General features: G+C 37.9%; 1 protein-coding gene across 1 annotated transcript in view; it reads right to left on the bottom strand.

The window, feature by feature from the left end:
• COL21A1 (collagen type XXI alpha 1 chain) overlaps positions 1-26396 on the bottom strand; it is a 116654-nt gene that overhangs the window by 73575 nt on the left and 16683 nt on the right. The window contains exons 2-6 of the mRNA XM_082755653.1: positions 11738-11857; positions 9187-9738; positions 4295-4463; positions 3945-4161; positions 1964-2137 (exon numbers count right to left, since the gene is read on the bottom strand). Of these exons, the coding sequence (XP_082611779.1) occupies positions 1964-2137; positions 3945-4161; positions 4295-4463; positions 9187-9738; positions 11738-11825 (1200 nt within the window). The 5' untranslated portion in view covers positions 11826-11857. The remainder of the gene's footprint in view (positions 1-1963; positions 2138-3944; positions 4162-4294; positions 4464-9186; positions 9739-11737; positions 11858-26396) is intronic.

Here is a 26396-nt window from a genome sequence, read left to right as displayed (position 1 = left end):
ACTTACAAGAAATCACAGATCATGAGTTTTACTAGCAGGGAGAACACAGCACAGAATAGTGAATCTGGCATACATAGTAATATATATTTTCAAATTTAATATGTCTTAGCTACAACTTTCAACACTTAAGTATGTACACAGGTTTATCATCACTGTACTGGAAAGCACGTAAGCCAGTAAGACCTTAATTAAATTGAGAAGCCTTGCAAAACATCACTAGAAAACTTCTGAATCAGAGAAAAGAAAGAGAATGAAAATTCACCAAAGAGCTTCTGAAGGATCTTCTATCATACTTTGTCTTTCAAAAACATTTCAAAGGATTCAAAGGAAAAAGGATTCAAAGGAAAAAAGATTCAAAGGAAAAAATATTTCAAAATACATTTTCAGTGAAAGTTGGCACACAGACTCATTAAAATGTTTATAATCATAGTTTAAATAGAAATATTCTGGCAAAGGTTGACTGCTAATGCTTTACAGAATGTGTTGCAGTCTGTGAAACTGAACAAACAGTAAATACCTTTTTTAGATTTTAGAAATCAGCTGGAAATGAGGAAGATTTTCCACTTTTCTTCTAGTCCACTGTCAGGAGAGGATCTTATACAGTTCTACCCTCCTAAAATGCTTTCATTTCTATTTTAGACAACATGTTTGGCTAATAACATTCTTTAATTGAGAAACTGTATTACTGGAAATCTATAGAAGTCCTATTTCTGCAGCAACTTAAGAAAAAAAAAAAAAGGCACTAAAATCCTAGAACACACAAAACTATGAAAACTGGATAATCCCTCGCTGAAAGGGAAAGTGTATGAGATGATTGGTTACACTTCCAAAATCTCTTTCCTTGACGTAAGTGCCTGAAGTCTTACCAGAAATCTGTGAGAAGCATTCATTATTTTTCACAAAGAAGTATTTTAGTATACAAATTACATTTCCACCAGAAATGCTGAGTCACGCACACAGTATGTCACCCAAGTTTCTGTGTACATTTTTAGAATATGGTAATAATAGAAATGAAGCCTGGCTACAAATGCACACAATTGAGAGTAATGATTAACAACATCTGAAGAGAGTTAATGAAGATGATGCAAAACACATTAATATATTTTAATAGGAGTAGTAAGGATCATGAAATTAAACAGTAGAGTACAAAAAAGCACAGCTTTCAAAATGACTAAAAAAACCCACCTGCTCAAGTAGTTCAGTATTTCTTAATATTGCTTCTTTATTCTCAGTCTAATTTGTACTGCTATTACCACATTGTTATAAATATAAGGAAACAATCTATTTAGCAAACATCTGGAACACTGTCAATGTTGTAGTCCTCACCACTGCTCTATACATCCTTTACCTACAGAGCCTGACGTTGTTACCAGCTTTTTGGTGTCTCCGTACAGCTGTAGGCAAGAGGAGTACACCTTCCTCAGAACAGAGGAGTTTCAGGGCTTCTTTCCATCACAGCAAAATCAAACAGTGCTAGTTTGTGCACCAAATATCTGCAGTACAACATATCTAGAGTTGACATGCTTCATACTTTCTCGACAGCTAGCGATGAGAAGGAAATTTCCTCAAAATTGTGTTCTCTCTCTATTGTGCCAACAGAACCCATACACTGGAAATTACATGCAACTGTCAAGCACAGAGGATATCCCCTGCTCTGAGATGTTGTTCCCCAAATTTGAGCAACTGCACTGCAACAAATCGGTGCTTTGGCAAAAACAAACACCTGTTGAAGTCAGTGAGACCAAGTAAGTCCTCATCACACAAGATACACCAGTTGTGCTGGGTCCTTCTGACAGTTTATGTTCCCTCTTAACTACTAAAATTTAATATATTGCATTTTAACCTAGAGTATATTAGAGGAGTAGGTTCAGGAAAAGAGAAAGCACCAATGAAATGTTAACCTATAGCAGAACTTCTAAATTAGCCTGATATTTAAATTACTGTGTTTTTAACATAAGCATACCTGTACAGTTTCCTCCTTTCCAGAATACTTTCCTATTTGGGTTAGTCCACTGATGTAAATACCTAAAACAGGATGTAATGGCTTCGTTTCAATTTCTTGGTCATCTATATACAAAGTTACAAACTCTTCTGTTACTAAGAGACGAACTTGATGCCAGCCTTCATCAAACAATGTCTAAGAAAAGTGAAAAAAAAAAAAAAAGAAAAGGAAATGTTTAAAACAAAGTGTCTTTAATTTACATTACAGTAAAACTTATTTTCAACACTGAAACTACCTGTCAATGGTTGAGATGATCTATGTTCCAGGTTTTGTCACAAACACAAAAATTATAACTGTACAGGCAAAACAATAGTAGTCAAGTAATAATATAATTGCAAAAATGGTATTTGCTAATGAGTAAGTTTATACTTCAGAATTACTTTTTAACTCACATAGATTTTTTCAGTCTGCCCCAGAACATGCTGAAACATATTTCTTATAAATATGAAATCAGAGACCTTTTTTCAGCAGCATAACAGGTATAACATCTCAAACACTTCAGATCTTAAATCACGGTAAAAACAAATCGGTACTTAAAAACATACACACACTTAAACAGTATCTCTGTTTCTGTTGTATTTTCATTTGTAGATTGGGATTTTACTTATAATGGCTCTCATTACAAACTAAAATAAACAACAAATCACAAAAAGGGTTGTTAATAATGCAGTGTATTTATTTATGTTTATTTATGTTTATAGATGTGCAGATCTAAAAAAAACATATAAAATTATTGTCCTCCATAATAGCAAATATAAGCATAGAGAAACACAGAAGAAATAAAAAAGTTGTCTTTGCGGTTCATGGATACCTGGGACTGCAGGAATAAAATTGATTTTTCATTGTAGATCCCCAAAACACTTAAAATATTTCAGATTGACTTAAAAATAAAATTTCCAGCAATTTCCAGTAAAACAAATTTAACACTTTGCTCCTTTAAAATGCATATATTTTACCTACAAATAATTATAAAAAGGCAAGGGAAATTTAGAAAGAAAAAAGCTAAATTCTCCATTTAATAAAAGAATAAAATACTCCTCACCAATAAAAGCCTGGTAGTTAAGACCTTCTCTTGGAAAGTAGACCTTTCTTCTCCAAGTACTTATACATCAAATTCCTTTAGCCTCAGCCTCATTTGGAGGAAGGTTTCAAATTCAGGCCAACACTTCCCAGAAAATTAGAACCACCTTGGCCACTAAGTGTTCCATCCTTTCCCATTTTTTTTTGCTTAAGTGTCACTATCTTTCAAATTAATAAACACTCCCCGAGACAGGTATGGGAATCTCCAGGCTGTGTATTCCAATACTGGTACAAACACACATACAGAGACATTCAATGTCTTTCACAGGAACTTAGATCATCTTTCTTACAGAGTTGAGTACTTCGCTGGAAATTGAAAAAGACTGAAAAGGCAATCTTCAGGTTACACTAGGAGACAGTTTTCACAAAGAGAGGAATCCATTTAGTAAGAAAAACAAGCAGCTGAAAGGAATTTTTACTCAACAGACAACTAGACAAATCTAGGCTGAACTTATTTCTTCTGGAGAAGAAAATAGCTACTTTCATTATGCATTTTCAAGGGAATTTAGATACTTAACAAAAACTCTCTCTAAAAACTGACTATTCTTGTTCCAATTTTCTAGCCTCTACATCAAACACAGAAAATACTTTTCAGTGTATGTTAGGCAAAGTGCTGTGCGCAAAACTTTCTCTGTTATTTCCACAATTACCTGCTGGAAACTGCTGAGTAGAAAGCACCTGTAAAGCATTTTCACTGATGACCACTGTGGACTCTCAGGAAACATGGATGAAGTACTCACCATCTATTTTTAAACATCTAAGCAGCCAAGAATAAGATCATGCATTGTTAAAAAACACAAAGGGCAAAGGAAAGATGTGTATTTAAATGAGTATTCCAACATGATGCCTACCTATTTCTTACCTTTACACGAGGTGCAGCAAAAGTAATAACCTGTGTGCCATTTATTAAACTCGTTGTAGTGAATGATAATGTTTTCTCCTCTCCATTAATAGTGACTGCTATCTGTGGTCTCTTATCCAGGCTTAGAATTCTCCACAAATCCCATGTCTTTTTCACTTTAAATCTTTGAGTGGAAACAAACACATAGGATGGAGGCAGACCTTCTGGAAACACATTCCTAAATAAGGGGGAAGTCGGAAAAAAAAGGACAATGCTTGAACATTTAATATAAATCTTAGAACAAGTCTCTCTTACTTTAAACAATCAATCAAACAAAATCTTTTTAACTTTAGACCTATAAATATATATACCTTGTCAATTCTGACAGATCAACACGGGAGGTTACTTCATAAGCTTTGGCATTAGTAGTTGGTATTTGAATTCTCTTTTTAACCTTTTTTTTCACACCTAGTCCTAGAAGAATGTCAAATCCTTTTTCATCTCGAGCTGCCACTGGAATTCTTGTTGGACAAACAGATTCTGCAAAGTAATAAATGAACATATAGATAAAAATAGGATTTAAAAATTTCAAAAGGTACTCTCTCACTTACCTAATGTTTTTTGTAGCTGCCTTTCAAGAAATAAAAAAGAATTGAGAACCGCCGGTTAAGTACAACAAGAGAGAAGTGATATGCAGTATCCTCTGAGACATCAAGTGTGAATACTGAGATGCCATATTTTGCTGCAACTACATACTTCTATTTTGATTTGTGACTAATTGTAGTAAAAGGTATTACAATATTTGACTAAAAATAATACTAGATTTAATTTCTAAAAATACATGGTTTCAGGATGTTACAAAATTATAAATGTTAATTTCTATGGTACACTAACAGTTTAGATTAATTCAGTATCCCTCTTTATTAACAACTATTTTTTTCACTTTTCAATCAAAATTTCCCCAATCTATTTTGTTACACTCGAATCTGCTTGAAGCTATTCTCACTAGAGAAATATTGTGTGGAAACAAAATTCTGTGGAAACAAAAGTTGGCTGGATGTCATCTTTGTTTAATTCTTTTTACAAAAAAAATAATCTTAGGCAGTGGACTAAAATGTTTTAAAAAAACCTGCAAGATAGCAAAGTGAAATGTAATGCTAAGGCCAATATTTTTACTAAATTAAATCAATTAAAAGAAAGTAAATATTTCATTATATTAAAATTATGCTAAATTATTTAAGTTTTCATCATTTTCCATTGTTTCTTCAGAAAAGCATCCATTCATAGAAAGAAAAAAACTTAGAAATGCATTCCAAAAAATGGGTGGAGAGTTGTCTCAGCTCCTTCTGGACCAGCCATGGGCTGAAAAAGTCATGTTTCAGTGCCAGGGAATTATCATTTCAAAGGTTCACTGGCTTCACTTTATAATATGAGCAACAGTGCATGTCTTCTCCTTTTAGCCAGTTTAAGGGCAGTCAGAAGCTACCCTGTTCACGGGAAAGGACAATTCACATTAAGGGGAAATGGCACAAGTACTTGGGGCAGCAGCAAGAAGCTGCATAAGTTTCCCTTGGTTTTCTTTTCCTCCTCAAAGCAAAATGTCACCTGACTCCCTAATTAAAAATATATTACAAGTTAATTGTTTGGTTCTAGGAGAAGAATTGAAAGAACTTGCTTGCCTACATTAAGGAAACTAAAATGTCTACCTTCTGAGTGCTACAAGGAAAAAATATACACAACTTTCCTTCTTACTCATCTCAAAACACAAGCCTCCTCTTCTCCAAGCTAAACAGACCCAACTCCCTCAAACTTTCCTCATGTGAGACGTTGCACTCCCTTAATCATCTTAGTAGCACTTTGCTGGACTCACTCCAGGAGCTCCACATTTCTCTCGTACCGGGGAGCCCAGAACTGGACGCAGTACTCCCAGTGAAGCCTCACCTGAGTAGACAGGGAGGATCACCTCCCTCAACCTGCTGGCAGTGCTCTTTCTAATGCAGCACAGGATACCATTGGCCTTCCTGGCTACAAGGGTACATTGCTGGCTCATGGTCAACTTGTTATCCACCCTGACTTCCAGGTCCTTCTCCACAGAGCTACTTTCCAGCAGGTCAGGCCCAGCCTTTAGTGATGTGTGGGGTTATTCCTCCCCAGGTACAGGACCTGGCACTTGCTTTTGTTGAATTTCAAGATGTTCCTCTTTGCCTATCTCTTCAGCCTATCTGAATGGCAGCCCTTCTGAATGGCAGTAGAGCACTCTGGGGTGTCAGCCACTCCTTCCAGTTTTGTATCACCAGCAAACTTGGTGAGGAGGCACTCTATCCCTTCATCCAAGTCACTGATGAATTAGTTAAACAATACTGGACCTACTGACCCAGAGGGGACACCAATAGCTACAGATCTCCAACTAGACTCTGTGCCACTACACACCACCCTCTCAGTCCTGCCATTCATCCAGTTCTCAATCCACCTCACTTTCCACTCATCCAGCCCACACTTCCTGAGCTTGCCTGTGAGATCACAGGAAACATGATCATGGAAAGACAGGATCAAAAGCCTTGGTGAAGTCCAGGCAAACAACATCCCACTGCTTTCCCTTCATTTATCCAGTCAGTCATTCCACCATAGCAATTGAGTTGGTTAAGCATGACTTGCCTTTGGTGAATCTATGTTGACTACTCCTGATCACCTTCTTGTCTTCCACATGTTTAGAGATGGCCTCCAGGATGAGCTATTCTATCATGTCTCCAGGGACTGAGGTAAGACTGACTGGCAAGTACTTCCCTGTGTCCTCCCTCTTGCCGTTTTCGAAGACTGTAGTTGCATTTACTTTCTTCCAGCCCTCTGGTACCTCTCCTGATTAGCCATGACATTTCAAAGATGATCAAGAGTGGCCTAGCAATGATACCACCAGCTCCCTCAGCACTCAAGGATGCATCCCATCAGGACCCCTGGATTTGTGAATGTCAAGTTTGCCTAAATGATCTCTAATCTGATTCTCCTCAACCAAGGGAAAGTCCTCCTCTGTCCAGACCTTCTCCCTGGTCTCCTGGGTTAGGTATTCTGGAGGGCTGGCCTCCACAGTAAAGAAGGCATTCAGCACCTCTAGCTTCTCTGCATCCACTGTTGACAGGGTCCCTTCTCCATTCAGTAGAGGGGCCACATTTTCCTGTTTTTTTTGTTGATGTATTTGAAGAAGTCCTTCTTGTTGTCCTTGACATCCCTAGCCAGATTTAATTCCAAATTGGCCTTGGCCTTCCTTGTTGCATTTCTGCACGTTCTGACAGATATTCCCATATTCATCCCAAGTGGCTTGTCCCTGCTTCCACCTCCTGTACACCTCCTGTTTATGTTTCCGTTTTGTCAGGAGTTCCTTGTTCATCTTTCTGGAAGACGTATTCAGCAGCTGTTTTCACACTGCCTACTCTAAAACAAACACTGAAGTTCCCAAAAGATGCACAACAGCCTTCCATCTGCAAGGCTCATATCAGCACTACTTGCTAGTAAGCCACAAAGCTTCATCCTTCTTTTTCCAAAAAGTAAACACTGCCCCTATGGTCTTATATCTACGTTCATTAAATAACAAACCTAAAAACTCCGAAGAGTAAAGGCTAGCATTTTTTTCAACATTACAATACAGATGATTAAGTCAGAATTTAACTTTGAGGAAGTTTCATGTGGTTGATCACAGTCAAATAATTGCTGCTTTACCCTTATGGAGTAAGGGGTAAACTTCCTCTCCCAGAATCAAAACGGATCTTAACAACATGAATAAAATAATCTACCACTCAGATATAAAATCTCCGGTTTGCTAGTCTTTGAGTTCACCTGTTAAAAATACTGCAGTTAGAAACAAAGCTGCCAGCTGGCACTGATCACTATTCTTATGAGGCATCTCTGAATGTGAGGGAAGAGTATGACGTAAGGGCATAGAAAGAAAGGGGCACTTGAAATAAAACAGTAAAACACTTAAAACAAGTTAAAGTATTTTGCATGTAAGAGTTGAGTCAAATGTCTTGCTTGAATTTTAAAGGATACTAGTAAACATAAAATAATACAATAATTTAGGTTGGAAAAGATCTTTAAGATCATCAAGTCAAACCATCCACCTAACTTGCAAGCCCACCACTAAACCATGTCCCTAAACTTAGTTCTGAAAGCAGGAAATACATCTTGATAAAATGTCACTTTATCTGAAGTCTATTAAAGGAAAATATTGTGTTTATTTTGGGAAATTTGTCCCTGTATGAAGTTTTATTAAAGAATTTAGCTGCGCTTAGCTGATTAAACTTTTTGACAGACTTTACCTTACTTTACATCAGCCACATGGAATTATTATGATTTTCATAATGTTATCAAGAAATAAACACTATTAACCTCAACATAAATATTGCCATATTTCTTTCAGTGAAGTCAGTACTCAAAGAGAGAACAAATGAAAGCTATTTTTCACTTAATTAAGTACAGGAATATGGTACAACTGAAATACGACTTCCATCAATTATTAGTAATAAAACGTACAACACAGCATTGATGCATACTCGCTGTATAATACAGTCCTTCTGAATGATATAGTTTAGAAGACATTTGCAAGCTTTTTTTTTTTTAAGATATTCAGGAAAGCCATTGTTTTACAAAGTTATCAGAAAACTCAATGCAATAACACTGCTAGCATTCTAAAACTGAAAAGTTATTTTACAGTGTTGGTCTTGGCTAATTCTTCTATAAAATCCTTTTTAAAAAGATCGTAACAGCTTGTTACAATTCCAAGCACTTTTGCCAAGTGTCTCTCTTCTGGGTTTTTCAACACATGCTAGAGGAAGAACTCCTGTTTGTAATAATAGGCTATCCTCTCAACTGTCAGGAAGAAATGCTGAATTGCAGATTAGTATCAGCTGAACCTAGGAAAAGGAATAAAGAAAGCCCTACGGTCTCAGCACTCTGAGAATTGCTCAACTATTTTAGGGTTTCCAAAGTCTATCAATGCGAAAATTTTGATGCTTAGGGCAAAATCCCACAGAGTAAAATTAAGCACACACTGGGCTAACATACTGCATCTTTCTGAAGTATATCTCTTTGTTTAATGCAGAAAATAACATTTTGGGAGGGATTTCAGCAAACAATATCAAAATAAAGGAGGATCATAGTATAGTTTATCAAGTGCCTTACACTACACTAATCATGAATTCTGCTTGTGAACTAAAGGAAGATGGGTACAGAAGACCATTCTGCACACCTTCTAAAACATTTTATGATCACTCACCTTCACAGAGTTTCTGCTTTATAACTTCTTTAATTCTTGATATTGCAATATAATCTTCAACATAAAATACATAAGTTGATGAAGGCTTGTTAGCAATAGCTTTAAGTTCATCTTCCTCAATCTCTGAACCAACACCAATTGCAAACAGAGTGATTTTATTTTTCCTTGCTTCTGCTGCTATATCTTTGACTTCATCTTGGGACTTCCCATCAGTGAGAACAACGGCTATTTTTGTTAAAAATCTTGAAGATTTCGCAAAAAGATGGTCATAGGCAAACTGAATAGCTCTTCCTGTTCTTGTATTTCCTCCCAGGTAGTGTATGGATTCCATTTCCCTGATGAGGTTTTCAGTGGATTCATGTGTTCCTAGGGGGATTTCAAGTACAGGGTAATCACTGTACTGGACAACTCCAACTTGGATAAACTTTGGTCCAATGTCAAAATTTCTTGTAATATTGACAAGCCATCTTTTGATTATTTCAAAGTTTTCTGGGCCAACACTGTAAGAGCCATCTAAGATGAAGACTAAATCAGCCGGAGCAGTTCTGCAACCTAAAAAGAACACATATCAAACAAATATTTTAGTGAACGCATCCACTCTTCTCTTCCACAGGATTTTTTTTTTCATTTCAATAGTGTTTGTATTAGAATCTATATCAATAAATACATTCCATTAAAAATAAAATAAAAGAACACAAAACCAATCAGCTGACTTTGTTAGAGAAAACAAGATTGTTTCTGTAAATCACACGGATCCAACTTCATATCTGAAAACCATACCATTTTCTGTTTTTTACATTATCACCAGAAACGACTATGAAATATTCTGGAATTCAGTTCCTTAGCTGCCAATTGTATTTCATGCAATCAGCAGAGAGGAATACATTTTTTTTTTCTCCGTATCTCTTTGTCTGCAGAGATTGGTCAACATAAGAACTCGTTTTTGTTAGCAAAATGTTATGGTTTTGGCTGGGATAAAGTTAATTTTCTTCATAGAAGCTCACACGGTGCTGTGTTTTGGATTTTTGATGAAAATAGTGGTGATAAAACACCAATGCTTTTAGTTGTTGCAGAGCAGTGTTCACACAGAGCCAAGGACTTTCCATCTCCTAGTGCTGCCCTGCCAGCAAGGAGGCTGGAGGTGCACCAGGAGCTGGGAGGGGACACAGCCAGGACAGCTGGCCCGTGCTGGCCAAAGGGATGTCCCACACCATGTGGTGTCATGCTCAGCAATAACAGCTGGGGGAAAGAAGGAGGGGTGGACGTTTGGAGTGATGATGTTTGTCTTCCCAAGGAACTATGACATGTGATAGACCCTGCTCTCCTGGAAGTGGCTCAACACCTGCATGCCGATGGAAGTAGCAAATGAATTCCTTGGTTTGCTTTGCTTAGGTGCACAGCTTTTGCTTTACCTAGTGAACTGCCTTTGTCTCAACCCTTGAGTTCTCACACTTTTACTTTTCCAATTCTCTCCCCCATCCCACCTTGGGAGACTGAGCGAGCATCTGTATGGGGCTGAGCTGCCTGCTGGGGCTAAGCCACAACACAAGTCAAACACACTGAAGAGGAAGGCTATAGTCTGCATGCTGCAGAATTCGGTAGTAATATCCACTCCTTCTACAAATATGTTCTAATGCACATCTGAAACTATTACTTGCCACTTACAAAATTAGTTATTATAAAGTCCCGAGTCTCAACTGAACATTGCTAATATTGTATTCTGATTTTATTAGAATAAAAATGATCAGTGAAGAAATCAAGCTCCAGAATACAAATCACCTATTCATTTAGCAAATACAATGCACTCTTCTTAGAAATGTCATCATAACTGCATGATGATGTGGCATGGATTCAGCACCTCTAGCTGTAGCCACTCATAAACAGAGCTTTTAGATCAAATTGCCAACTACAGGCCACAGACAAGTGTTTCTGTGTGTCAGTATTTTACATGCACATCCTCAGATGGAGGGAATAACTGTCTGGAGGGGAGAGCTACCTCCCATCCACTGTGAAAGGATCTGAGATAATGGATACACAAGGTGCCAAAGAGGTGGCCCAAAGCAGGAGAAATTAATCTGATCCCATGGTATGTGGAGTCATGGGAGTTGCTGTGTATAATTGTGCCTTCTGTTTCATGAAAGGCTGGAGCTCCACACTATGAAGAAGAGTTTTGCCTTGTCCTGACTTATGTCTACAGAAACTTCTCATCAAGTCAAGACTTCACCTTTCTTGAAAGCAAGTGGCCACAGCCAGATGCTTTTGCAGCATAGGTGATGGCAAAGAGAAAAGACACTGGGAGAAGGTTCAAGTGGTGAGCACAGCGTCACTTTTCAGAGTACAAGAGAGAAGATAAATAGCCAGGTCCAGGGACACGAATCACTGTGTAGTTTAGGCTGGAAGGGACTTTGGATAGCACTGGACTCAGTGCTTTGCTGAAATCTCCACCATATATTATTTTGTATTTTGTGCATGTGGATCTGAACATGCATATTAGAAATATAAGGCATGCTTTGAAATTGCCTTTACCTGAAATACAAAAATTAAGACTTACTTGCTCTTGTTTCTCCATCTTCAGCTGAGATGTAAACATGAAGTATCAGAATTAACAGTGTCTGAAAAAGTTTTATGATCTGTGCCATGTGTATTGTATTTTCAAAATCTTGAGATTAAACTGGAAAGGGAAGAAATAAAGAGAAATACAGTGCCATTATATTACAAACCTAAATAAATCCAAATTTATTTGTTTTAAAACCTGTGCATGAGGAACAGCTTTGAATCAAATCTGCAGACTCAGTCATGAAGCCAGCCTGCAATGGACCTCAGACCCAAAAAGCATCAGGCACGCAAGCCCAAAATGGAGTTCCGTGGAAGCTCAGTTTTCACAGAAGGCAGATACATATATATATTGTATGTATACCTCCTTCAAGATACATACATGAGGAGGTTATGTTATCAATAACAGCTACACTTGCCCACCTGCTATCGCCCTCTGATGACATTATCCATTATGTCCCATAAACCCCAGGGTTATATAAATTATATGCATCTTCAATTTTATATTGTTTTAATTCTGTTTATATCATCTCCTTTGGTATCATGGTCTGTGAACAACACCTCCAAAAGGACATAATTCAAAAAAGCAAACCTGCAATTTTAGTCTCATGTTGCTGTCATAAGTATTATTTAACATATTTACCTAAATTAAGTCACATTTTTAACTTATTATTTATTGTATAAAAAAATCATAATGGGAAAAGATACATTTCTGGAATACTGTGTTAGTGATATATTTCAGAGAAAGAAAAAAAAAAAAGAACTTTCATATCATCTTCTCATCCTTCAGTGCAAAATGATTTTTTTCTAAATACATTCCCTTCCCTTTTCACATCTTTTTCTTCTAGTCATAAGCATTTACTTATGCCTACATCAAACTGACCTACGCTTTCACCTAAGCAGTCAAATATATGTGAAAATATTTATTACATAACAAAATTAAACATCTTTATATTGGAGGGAGGATGAAAGTTGCTCGCATTTGCACTTTTTGTATAGCCCATCTTTAATTTTGAACTCTTCAGGGTAGGCAAGGTGTGTTCTGAAACTTCTGTATGCTGGAAAATACTGTTCTCTAAATATGCACCAAAACAAGATTCAGCATACCTAATGCAAGTGCCTCTTAGGAGAAGAAATAAGTAAATGGAAGTAAGTAATCATCTGGATTTTTGGTCAGCTTCTTTGCTTTTCCCACTGCTTATAAAGCATTCATTCCATTAAGATAAAAAAATATCGACAATCTCAGGGAATGTACAAAAATCAGTTTCCAGGAGATGCAACCGATACCTAGTATAACCCCCCCAAAAAATAATAATGCAAAAAACATGATTATACTATTAAATATCACATTCAGATCATGGATAATTGCAATGTAACACCATACTTTGTTTTCCATATTACCTTACAATAGAACGAGTGAGAAACCAGATGTACTTTGGGATCTATGGGATAGGATATACGATGCGCTGTTCCAATGATGCTATACAAATACTGGGATGTCAACTTCATTTAAATAGATTAAGTAGCAAGTTCTTGTCCCAAATATTGGAAAAAGGATCTGTTTAAACTATGAATTGCATGTATAAATACTAAGATTTTCTCATGTATTACATGCCTCCTATAGTATAAGTGGACAATTTACATTTTTCAGACTTGATGATTCGTAAATTTCATAATTTTAAAATCACTTTCAGCCTTTTCAGCAGCACACATTTACCGAAGGGTAAAATGCACCAAATTGAGCAATACCAAAAAAGAACATATGAAATGAAATCTATGTGGGAATTTGACTAGCAGGTCACCAAGAAACACAACTGCACTCTTTATCAGAAAAATATTAGCCTATAACTGAAATTTAAAAAATCAACAAAAAACAGACTACTTTACTGTGCATTGATACGTATCAAAACAACACAGTGTTGGCCCCAAAGAACTACAGAATCCCACAAATTCCTCCCACTGATACCCCAACAGAAAAATGTCTAAAAAAAATACTATGGAACAGCTTTGAAAAAGAAGAATGAGTATCACAACAACAGTATCCCAACAGCACAATAGCAAATCTCTGTTATTTATCATCTCTGTGGTTGTTTAAATGGTTACTTACATAAAATACACAAAATTTATGCAAAAGGAAGATGATACTACAGCAATAAAAAAGAAGGAACTTCAATGTATCAGTCTTGACCAAAAACAGTACAATGATTGCTAATATTTCACCTCTTTGAAAATAAAACAGCACACTCAATCTACAAAATGATTTTAACAAGACACTCCCCGTAATACATGACTTGTATGTGCTCCCTGCAGCCAGGGTTTCCCTGTCCCAGGTGCAGGACCCGGCACTTGCTCTTATTGAACTTCATGCGGTTGGTGATCGCCCAGCTCTCCAACCTGTCCAGATCCCTCTGCAAGGCCTTTACGCCCTCATTTGAGTCCACAACTCCTCCAAGTTTGGTGTCATCAGCAAACTTGCTCAAAATACCCTCTATTCCTACATCCAGTAATTACTGGCTGTCCTAGTGTACAGGGATGGTCAGGGAGTCTGGTTTAGGAGCAGAGGGAAAGCTTTTGTCAAAATCCCTGCAGATAGATGAGGGATGTTACGGGGGAACTAGACATAAGAAAAGGAAAATTATTGGAGATGTGCTGTGGTGTGTCCCAGTCACACACCAAACAGAAATATGTTGTCCCCTGATTTTTTTCAGTACTGTGTTCTCCTTGCTCCTTTCATTCATTTCATATATTTTAAACAACAGGCAGAAATTAACAGCACAGCCCTCGTACAATCCTGATGGTCAGCTCTCATCAAGTTGTCCTAAAACTATGCAAAACAAAAGTCCCAGAAGAAAAAAAAAAAAAAGCAGAACAAGAAAGCAAAAAACATTAATAAGGTCCTCCTGGCCTCAGCCCCACCTACACAAACAGCAAGAAGTTTTGTTCATCATGTGTCCACAGCCTCTCAAAGTGGGGCATAATCAAACTCCTCACTCCACTGGTGAAAAAAACAATGCTGCAAATGCTTCATGAGCTATCAGGCATCAGTGTGGGAAGCATGGGAGAGAATTATATGGCATGCATAATATACATCTCAATTCTCACAGTGAAGAAATTTCCTTTCTTCACTACTGAATGCTACAGCAGCCTTCAGGTTAAGTCTTTAACCTTGAAAGACATTAAAGTAATTAAACTATTACATTAGAACAAGATTTCTCTTGGTGAAACCATGCTCCAACTCATGATATTTCTTAAAAAGAGTCATTAAAATACTTTGCAAAACAGGCTTATCTGATTTGCAGAATTAAATTGTATTCCCTTAGTGGATCAAATTTTCCATCTATTTGTGACAATCCTGTATTTCATTTACAACAAAACCTGAAAAATATGAGATACTGAACTTGAGAAGTTCATTGTAAGTACAAAGCCAAATAAGTACATGGTAGTCCAAAAGAGACTTACTAATAGAAACCAAAATTAAAAGGATAAATCCGAGCCTTAAGCAACCACCCAATGAGGAATCCAGGAAGTATCCAGCATTCAATTTGTTGAAAGAAAATAATAATATAGCACTGCACTTTTAATAGTCAAAAGAGATGCCAAACCAATAACTCTAGAGACCAAACTTCTGTGTCTTGTCAAAACAGTAATTATAACACAGGCAACGGAATTGTACTTGAAATCCCTTAAAGAAAATTCTTGCCAAAGTGCCTCACCACTACCATGGAGAGGCCACCATTAATATTAGCCTAGGACCTCTCCACTGACATTGCCAAAAGACAAAATTAATCCCTGCTGATCCTGTCCTTTCCATCTTTCTTCTTTGGAAGAGAAACAGCAAATTGCCTTTCTGAAAGGTGGTCCATGGAAGTGCTCCCTGCTTTCTTCTCTGCCCCAAAAGAGCTGCTGGGAGAAGTCAGGGTCCTTGTGCCAACTTGCTGCTGCTGGAGCTTAGAAGCTGCCTCAAACTGTGTGGGAAAGCACTGAGGGGTGCTAAACATGCCCCAGCCCCGCACAGGCAGAGGGACAAGGGATTTATTCTCGTTTGCTCCTATCTTCTTTGCATCTGCATGGAGCCAAATAGTAAGCAGGCATAGCTCAGCGTATTACAGTAAGCTAAGTGAAAAAATAAGACAAAAAGGAAGCAAACAAAAAAAGTATTTAAAATAAAACTTTTAGCCTCTGTCTTTCTACAAATTATCTGTTCATGTGTAAATTTGTGGTTTTGCCAAAGGTAACCAGGAAAACATATTTATCAAGTTTTCTTCCTACCTCTTTATTATACCAAACCAGTTTTAGTATACAGATCATGAAACAGAATTCTATACAGGGCTGCTAAATAAATACAAAGAAATTGCATCCAGCTGAGGTAAAGTTTTGGCCCTAGGAGAGCATTAGTAGAGAAGTATCATATACGTTATCCTCCTTTCCAGAGCATCCCCCCATGTCTCTTTCATTTTCCCACCATAAGAGGGACAGTGTACCACACCCAGAAGCTTTGCAATTCTGGTGATACACAGGGCAGCACAAGCAAGCCCTTGGCTATCTCCCAGCTCCACAAACCTGTTTAATTTAAAGCCACGAGGGCCTATCAGACATTAACTGAGAGACGATACTGGGCTGAGTGAACGTTCAGTGTGACTCAGTATGACCATTCTGTTCTTCACTGTAAGCTTTTCATCTTGTGGTTGTTTTGTTGTTGGTGGTGGTGGTGTTTTTTTTTGTTTGTTTGTTTTTTGTTTGTTTGTTTGTATGTTGTTTTCCCTTGCCTCTTTGATAGTAAAAGGATGTTTAGAGTGAGTGAAAACAAGTCCCCTGGGGTAAAATGGACTGTCTCACACAGAGCAATCCCAAACATCTCATATAAAGGCATCTGCACTGTGATAGAGACGGCAAAAGCATGCAACTCTCAAAACACCTTTGCTACTGAAAAGTGCATAGAGAGCAGCTCAGACAACAGCATCTTCTGTATGCATACACAGCAGAAGAATTTCGCATCCAAAATAAGTTTTCAGCAGGAAATTTAGGTGGCTAAGCAGGTTAGGCACAATTTCCATTCTGCATTTAAGGTGCCTAAAAGCAACACCTTCTGTGTCTCGAAAGGCAGCCTATGGATGCAGTCTTTCCACAGTAGCTTTCCAGCACCCAGATAAGTATATCACTTTACTCTAGGAATACTTTCTGAAGAAACTTTCCATTTAGAGAAACTTGGAAGCTTCCAGAATCAAAAATATTTGCTCTTCAGTGCAGCTCTGTCACTATTCAAACTGGGGAATGGAGAGGGAGATTTCCTTTCTCTGAAACCCTCGCTTCCCTGCCACATAAAGATTTCTTGCTCGAGAACTGTTACAGAGGAGTAATTCCTTTCTTCACTTCTTCCCCTTGCTAGTAACTGCCTAAGAAAGAAGTCGTGAATGGTATGATTTTAACCTTTTCCAGCATTCCAGGAAAATAATCAGACTAAAGGTTATGTATATTATCTCATCTTCCAAGTATAAATTAACACTTCTCTCATATTACATCACTGCACAAACATCTCTTAATTCAACTAGGGATCATTAGGTTTGGCCTACAAAGGTACAAAGATTAAAACATTACAATAACAATGATTACAAGGACATACTGGAGATTTTTTGTATTTCCAAAACTTATGTAATACCATAGAAATTGTACAGCGAGAGAAAAGCCCTGAAAATCCTGATTTATACGCATTAAATAATGTGGCAAAGTAATGCAGTATTATATCACCTTCTTTTTCTACACAGTCTGTGTTTTCAAAATTCATGGGTCTTACAAATAAAATGCTGGGGCAATTTCTATTTAACTGTTCATTCTTATTCCTAATATTACTAGTCCTAGGCATTCAAAAAGTTAATGAGGTTGTTCCAAGTCACTTGATACTTTTTAACAAATAATACATCTGAATCTCTATGTATTTCCACTTGGATTTTTGTCACACTCTGCATTCAAGTTTTCCACATTTTCCATATTGCTCCTCTTCATTTATTTCTCTTGCGGGAAACAACTGATGAGGTTATTGTATTTACGATCATTTAAAAGAAAAACAGCATTGCCTGGGAAGGATGAGGCTGTGAACATAATTTAGGTTCAGTTTACACATAAATAGATATACGTAAATGCAAGACTGTACATCAATAGATAAAATCTCCTACAGTAAAGAGTACATTAGTACTCCCATACCATTTCTATTTCTATGTTGAAATGAACAATTTTGGTACAATCACCGGTACAATTACATTTATACTAGGACTGTTCTACATCACTGAATACATGATTACAGAGTAGTTCAGATGAGTTTTTACTAAGAGGGGTCAAGAAAGAGTATTATGTAAGTTACATATACTGTGAGTTTTCTATATTGTTATTATAGTTAATTCCAGTGCAACAAAAATGAAAAGTAGTTGTATAATGGCTTTTTTCTGGCTAAGCAGTATTTATACTTATTTATATTATGGCTGTTATACAGACACATGCAGTTATAGTACACAGAAACATATTATTTCCTAATCCTGAAATCAAGCAGAAAGCATTGATAAACTCCCTCAAAACACACAGACAAATGGAAATTTTATTTGGACCCTTCCCCAACTTCCTATCTCCTTTGCCATCTTTCTTTTTACAACAGTGACAAGGGTAGGCGGTGACTGCTTTGTTCCCCCTCTGGAGAAAAGCCTGCCTGATAAATAAATTAAAGAACAGAGACAGAGCTGAAGAAACACATGAAAGAAGCAAAGAGAGATGCAGGCAAAAAAAGCCTGTTGCAGCTGAGTACAGCAGGTCCACAGGTGAAACAGAAGAAGCTGTGCAGTGATGATGGCAAAGCGACCTGGTTAGCTGAAGGTGAATGTCCAAGCACCTGTGGAAAGTGAACAAATATTGGAGAGTTTGGATAAACTGCAGCAGACCATTCAGAAAGGTGAGTGAAGTGGGTGTGCACCCACATCAGCAAGCACTGCTGCAGGGCTTCTGCAAGCCTTAAGGTGACTGCTGAGGCTCACAAACACACAAGCTCCACAGCGTAAAATTTATTCCATTTTTTTTCGCCCAAATGGGATATCGCATGAAATACCAAATGTGCCATAGTAACATCACATCTCATCTGCATTCTCACACATCATATGCTTCTGTGGTCTCTCGAGCACACGCTAGCATGATCTATCTGTTCAACATTTGCTGCTGCTCAAATGTTATTTTGGATTTCTTGCCCATGGTTCAAAAAAGGCACTAACAACTACTTCACATTTATGTTTGATGTTTCATTCACCTATGCCAACTTAAATTTCTCATTAAGAGCATAACACAGACTACTGACAAAACAAACCTTTTAAGTCTTCAATCAAAAAGACATTCCAGGGATAGGTAAGAAAAGAAAACCAAAATAAATAGAATGATGAACCAGTAGTTTAAATTAAAATATTCTGCAAGATAGTTACAATTTTCACTATTAGGAATATTGAACGTACACAAAAGAAACTCATACAAGTTAACACTCCATGGTAAGTTTATACTCCGTATTTATAGCTTTGATAATATAATGCTGCATAGAGTGTTATGAAGAGATAATTATGAAGAGCAGAGAGGATTAAAGAAATGATCATATTTGGGGCGGGGGCAGATTTTGGAAAGTATGCTTTATAACAACAGGCTCTTCAGGAACAAAAAAATTATTTCTCATTGAGTTGGGTTTTAGTACCACAGCTGTACACTACAAGATAAGAGGTGATCCAACCAATTTCATTATAGACTAATGCTGTACATCAAAGACAAAGGTATGTTATTGATACATATTTTAATCCAAGCAAAAACAAGTATTTCTGAAAGCTAAACCGTCCTCTTAAGTAGGATGGGCTGACTGTTCTTTTTCATGTGCTTCAGCAAAGCACAGCAATCACACAGTCTCCTCCAGTTTGTATTCATGTTCCAACATCAGAAATCACAGAAGGGTTTCATTTTTAAATCCAATTTTTTTCTGGCATTTTGCACTTTGCTGGATCTGCTCCCACTCCAAGATGACGCTGTGCCATGTTACAGCAATTAGTTATTATGGGTTAAAGAAAAAAGAAGTTTCACCACAGCACTTGAGCTGCTGGATTGATACACAACTGATTGAAAACAATATAGGATGGGCAACTTATGTAAGCAACCACCACTGGCAGCTCAGCATCCTGGCTGCAACAAATGAATTTGAGGTCTCCCTGGAAATCATGATGTCATCCTGCCTGTGAAAGCCTGTGCTGTTTTCTCTCTCTTTATCAAGCAACTTGAGATTCCACAGAATTTTCCCTCCCTGGACAGATCCAAAGGAAACAAAACAGCTAATCAATAGGATAAAATCTGACACTCAAACCGTACAGTTGAAACTAAAGTCGGATATGATAATAAGACTGTGTAAGAAATGGTTAAACTTACTCCTACTGGAAATCCAAAATTTCTGATTTTAAGTGTACATAAGTATGTGCATGTTTAAAAAAAAATAAATAAAATAATCCAAGTGACAATTTAATCCTGGAGCAATAGCCTGGGAGACAACTCTGTCTGCACTGAGGAATGCAGAACTTAATTGGGCCAACAACAAGTGTTGATAAAGGAAGGGAAATAGTCATTGGGATACACAGGGCAATAACTCAAAATTATAAATAGCTTGGTAATGAAACCACTAGATAAATTGGCTCAAGTCTGACAGAAAGGTACAACAATCTCTAACAAACGTTGATAGAAAGAGACATAATGGTAACATAAAAACTGAACCAATACAAGTAAGAACTTCTAATGCAATTTAAACACTAATTAGGATTATACCCAGTGGACTAGAGATACACAGAACTTTTCATCCACTACTGCCACGTTCTCAAAGTCTGCATAAAGCAAGCAAGCAAAGGATTCAGAAACATTGCCATTGCTGCCAAATTCAGCTGGGTCTTGATATGTCAGAGAAACATTTCTGCCTCACTCTTTCCTTTTCCCCATACTTTTTTTTTTCTCCATCTTTTTGGTTTTGTTCTCTACTTTCTATAAAGAGAGCTTAGGGTTGGCTTAGTTAAGACCCATTATTTGCAATGTGATGACTGTAACATTTTCAGTGAAATCAAGAAAGCAACAGTAGGAAATACACAACAGATGATTTAAAACAAGTCTGCTATGCAAGAAAAAGATTAAGTCTATGAACTCTCTCTGTCTCTTTCAAGTAAGAGCATCCAAGCAGGAGTTACATTTTCTGTCATCCTGTCTTTTCCTTGTCCTATTCATTTGTTTTGTTATTCCCTCAAGAAGGCTTGGATTCCAACATCAAGCACAACAGATCCAACCCATTACAGTTATTTGTCATCTTCTAGTTAACACCGTTCTGTGTCATGTAAAGTACAGTCAAATGTTGGAGGGGTAAAAATGACAACACAGAACTCTGCTTTAGCTGTAGGTTTCAAAACTTGATTTGAAATCTTAGCCCTTTCCGATTCTTTCACAGTCTTCCCTCTTTTCCCTCATTTCTGGCAGCATTCCATTAAAGGTAAAACAAATTGCTGTTTTTTGTTGTTTTTTTTTTTTTATTATTTTTTTATTAGTAACAGTCCATAGCCTAGAGAAAAGCTGGCTAAAGTCTCAAGCTTCAGAACCTGTTTTTTTTTTTGTTTTATTAAGTGAAATCCCCCTCGTTAACATCTTTTTCTTTTCGGGACTTTTCATTCCACTGAACTTAGTACAACAGCCTTTAGACTACACAGAAAGGTATCATAAAGTAGATTGGCCTTTAAAACATTTTATTATATCTTAATATTTTGCCAATAATATGTAAACTCACAAACATCAAAGCAAGAAGAATCATATGAGCTAAACAGACAAAAAAGAATTCTAGCTTTTCTAGTTCTTTTTTTTAAACTACACTAGGTTTTTGTTTATTTGTTTTAGCCTAGCCTTTTTCATACCGAAAATAATGACAAGTTATTCAAAGGAGGCTGTGATTGCTGAAGGAATGGAAATAGTAGCAATTCTAGAACTAGCAAAAAAACTTGAAATAACTCCAGTTTTCTTCAGTGGAGCTAAGTCAGACCCTCTACATTTTAAACAGTTTTTTGAGCACATTCATGCTCAAAGAGGAAAACATCTTTGTAACAAAAATATTTATTCTTTCAAGTATATCCAAAATTTGGTGCTTTAATAAACTCTTGCAGGTCCAAATACACTATGACCCCAGGCAAATCTTAAAACACACAAGATTTTCATGCTTAGCTACCTTCCACCTGCAAAAAGACTAAGGATACTCCAAGAAGTATTTAAGCTCTCTTTCTTTAAAATGTGATGACTTTTACAGCTTGTTACGTGAAGATAATACTTTGATTATCTTCATATAAAGATATTATCTTCATATCTTTATATAAAGTTTAAGACTCCTTCCTGGTCCTTACCATACGTCTTTCTTTCAGTCCACCAGACAACTGAGGACACAGAAGCTGTGGAGTTGGATAAATAATGAATGGAAAATGCACACCAAGAAGGTTTTGAGAAGGTGCAGGGTAAGGGGAAGGAAGGCCAGTGCCATCCAGTCCTATATAAACAGTGACTCTGGGTAGCCCCTTCCCGGGAAATTCTTGTGTATCCCCCTCTGCTCTCAGCTTTGTTTCGTGTAGGTAAATAGCATTATGAAAAAAAAAACATTCAGTACAAACCATACAAACCTCATCCTAGATGTCATAAATCACTCTGACAACACAAAAAAAAAGTGTTTCCCAACAGCCCGAATGGGTGCCTGAGCAAGAAGCTGTTTTAAGTTGCACAAAACACACACATTTAGTAGAGAAATTCTGTTTTAACACTCATACAGCTAAATGAAAGTTCATCTTCTTTCTCAAAGTCATTGTGCGATCTTGGGAATGGAAAGGATCGTCCGGGATATTTTTGTCACCTCGTTTGACCCCTACATGCATAAAGCTGTAGAAACTTTACAATAAACTGGATTAAAATGAGCTTTTTAGAAAATATATATAATCTTCGTTTTAATGACTGAAGAGTGTGTCCCCCCTTTCCCCACTCCCCACTTTTCTACTGTTGAACTACCCTCAATTTTAAGGCATGGCACCGCATTTTGAACACTTCTAAGAAACTGCACCATATTTCAACACTGAATTTGTCTGAACCCCCATCTGCTAGTGCTGTTTGTGACTTTCTTAGCAAAACTAAAAGGTCCCCCTGCTTCTTTCTATCTACGTGTATACACAATCCAAGCCACCACTCAGTCCTGTCCTTCATATACTTGACTCTCATAAGATTCATACTTATGCAATGCTTGTTTTCCAAATGGCTCCGCCTTTCTATTATTTTCCTTTGAGCTCTGTTTTTGACATCATATTTTTGAGGTGTTGACATTGAACAGGGCAGAGTATTCTAACATACTTGCTATGGTAAGATCCCGTAATTCGCTGTTTCCATTCAAGTCTTGTACTTCACACACCCAAACATACTGGTTTATTTTGCCCCAGCACTGTAGCAACAGCACACATTGAGGCAATTATCTACTGAAGAGTAACCAAAAAATAATCTCTGAAGTAACCTACAAAGAGTACACCTCTGACAAAGAATGATTATTAGGGATCATCTCAGAAGCATTATGAGGTATACACTGCTCATGTGTATCCCTCACTGTCTGCTAATCAACCTGTTTCTAATTATTTAAAGGACCTTATTTAAATGTCCTTTGCTGAACAAATGTAGGCAGTGTAGATGCAGCAGGGGAGAATGCTGCATAGCCGCAAGTCTTTAGGAGTGAAATGATAGGAAAACAAGATCTCTGGGGCACTCCGTTGGAGTCTTGGGGCATGGAAGCAGGGATGGGGAAGTTGTGTACAGTCCTGGTAAATACTGTTGTGGGGCTGTAAGGGGCTAAATGAGAGACAGGAATAAAACTGGGGTATCTTTCTCCAGTCTGAAGACAGAGAATGAGAAGGGGAGATCGTTGTGCAGTCTGCAACTACCTAAAGGGAAGGCATGGTGGAGATGGAGAGAGGCTCTTCCTGGAGCCAAGCAGTGGAAACGGGATCATGCTGGAACAAATGAAATGCCAACTGGATGCAAAGGAAACATTGGAAGAGGTGGCAAACTCTCCATCCTTGGGGTCATTCAAACCTGAACTGAATAAGGCCCAAATCAGCCTACACCAAGTCTGCTTTAAGCAGGGCTAGGCTGGACAATCTCAGCAGGCTCAACCTCCATGTTCCTGTGTCTCTGCAATCTCTTTCCAAGGTCTCTCCTTTTCACTCTTGAGTACAACATTCAGGCACTTGCTCTTAAGCTGCATGACCCTCCATCTCTAAGGCACACTGCTCTTCTCCAAGTCATTTGCTTTCCTGAGCTATTCAGTTTTAGGGCCTGTGAAGGTAAGAGAACAGTGAGATGAAGAGCAGACAAGAGGAAGAAATGAAACAGGGTAAGGAAAGCAAGCCCAGACAGCCCTGTTTCCATGACGCCCCAGAGGACAGAATGGGGCTTTAAGAGCAGCCACTGCCACCCCTCATATCTGAGTGCTCAGTAACCAGAAGACAAAGTTTGGCTATTAACTGAACACCATGCCACAACACCTACACTGTACCTCCCCCACCACATGCACAGAACATGCAGCCATAATCCTGAACATGAGGCGTTTAAAAAAGGTCTTCCAGTTTCACATCAGAAATGTTAAAAAAAAAAAAAATTAAAAACTATTATTATAATCACAGAATGGTTGAGGGTTGTGATTCCAATCCACAGCACCAGTCACAGCAACTCTAGCCTATACTTAGATCTTGTTCCCTTCTAATGGTTTCATGTAGACTTCTGACACTTTATTTTCCCTTCCTGAAACATGAAATATTTTTTTTTATGTTAAATCCCATTATACATGCCCAGCTCCCTCAGCCTTTCCTCATGTAAGAGATGCTCCACTCCCTTAATCATTTTAGTTGTCCTTCACTGGACTCGCTCCAGGAGCTCCACATTTCTCTTGTACAGGGGAGCCCAAAACTGGACACCAGTGAGGCCTCACCAGGGCTGAGTATAGGGGGAGGATCACCTCCCTCCACCTGCTGGCAATGCTATTCCTAATGCAGCACAGGATGCCATTGGCTTTCTTGGCTACAAGGGCATATTGCTGGCTCATGAACCATTACAGTTTCTCAGAGATGCTCAAGAAGGAATTCATGTGCTCAAAGGCAACATGGGCAGCAGTTGCCTTTTAGTTTTAGCAGACTTCCACCAGCTTTAAACTTTCAAAGTGGCTTTTCATTGCCTATGTTTTTTTAACAAGTAGTGGTGGCCTTCCTCCTTTCACTCATCTTTTGCTTTTGAAGGGTCAGTGTTTGTATTCATGTATGTTAAAGTCATTTCACAGAATAACAGAATCACAGAAACTCAGAATCGTCTAGGTTGGAAGAGACCTCCAAGATCACCAAGTCCAACCTCTGACCTAATACTAACCAGTCCTCCACTAAACCGTATTCCTAAGCTCTACATCTAAACGTCTTTTAAAGACCTCCAGGGATGGTAACTCCACCACTTCCCTGGGCAGCCTGTTCCAATGTCTAACAACCCTTTTGGTAAAGAAGTTCTTCCTAAGATCCAACCTAAAACTCCCCTGGCGCAACTTTATCCCATTCCCCCTCGTCCTGTTGCCAGGCACGTGGGAGAATAGACCAACCCCCACTTCGCTTCAGTCTCCTTTAAGGTACCTATAGAGTGCGATAAGGTCACCCCTGAGCCTGCTCTTCTCCAGGCTGAACGAACCCAGCTCTCTCAGACGCTCTTTGTAAGACGAATACAAATGTCTTTGTGCGGGATTTTTCTCATGTGATACCTCCTAGTTGGATACATAGTTCCACACTCTTGTTGTAATGAGTTGTACCTTGGGGATACTGGGAAGTGATTTCCCACTTCCAATCTATGAGAACCACAAATATCACCTCTCTCTGTGAAAAAGTCCCTGCACCCTGATATATCCATTTACCTCCAACAACTCTGCTTTCCCTTTTCTCTCACTCCAGACCATTCATGCTACTGGCCATCTGTTTAATCTTCAGACATTCACTAATGAGGATTTAATAGTACAATAGGAGCATATTTCCAAATCACCAGGATACTGAGAAGAGACCTACCCTCATGTCAGAGGTGTTTATCATTACAACAATGACAACAGTCAGGGCCACACAGGTTTGTTATGCACTTGGAAATTCTCAGAAATCTCAATGTCCAAAACTCTGGAAAATTTTTCCTCGGCTGTTGCAGAAAATTCCCCACAAGCTGGCACTGCAAGGATGGAGCGGGGGTGGAAGGCAGCATCCTGTTCCATCTTGCCAGGTTGCAGCACATGGGAAGAAGGCAAATTCCTTCCTCCCACTCTTTGTCTATGAAGCAATCTTCAACATATGGGTCAGAGTCATCTAGGACCCAGAGATGATATTTCCTACCATACTCAGCAGTGATCCCAAACAGTCAGGAGCACTCATCATCTGCATAGGTTTCAGCCAGGGACTTTTTTCTTTTTTTGAGCAATAACTGAATATGTTAAGCATCCTACGTCAAGCTACTCTGAAAGATATTATCTAGTACAATATTATAGCCCATACAGTAACTAGCTGAAGAATTTCCTATTCTATCTCCTTCATACCTTTCCACTTGCA

The sequence above is a fragment of the Aythya marila genome (genome assembly GCF_965140915.1).
Source record: "Aythya marila genome assembly, chromosome: 3".
Lineage (NCBI taxonomy): Eukaryota > Metazoa > Chordata > Aves > Anseriformes > Anatidae > Aythya > Aythya marila.
This window is presented reverse-complemented; position numbering and strand designations above follow the sequence as displayed.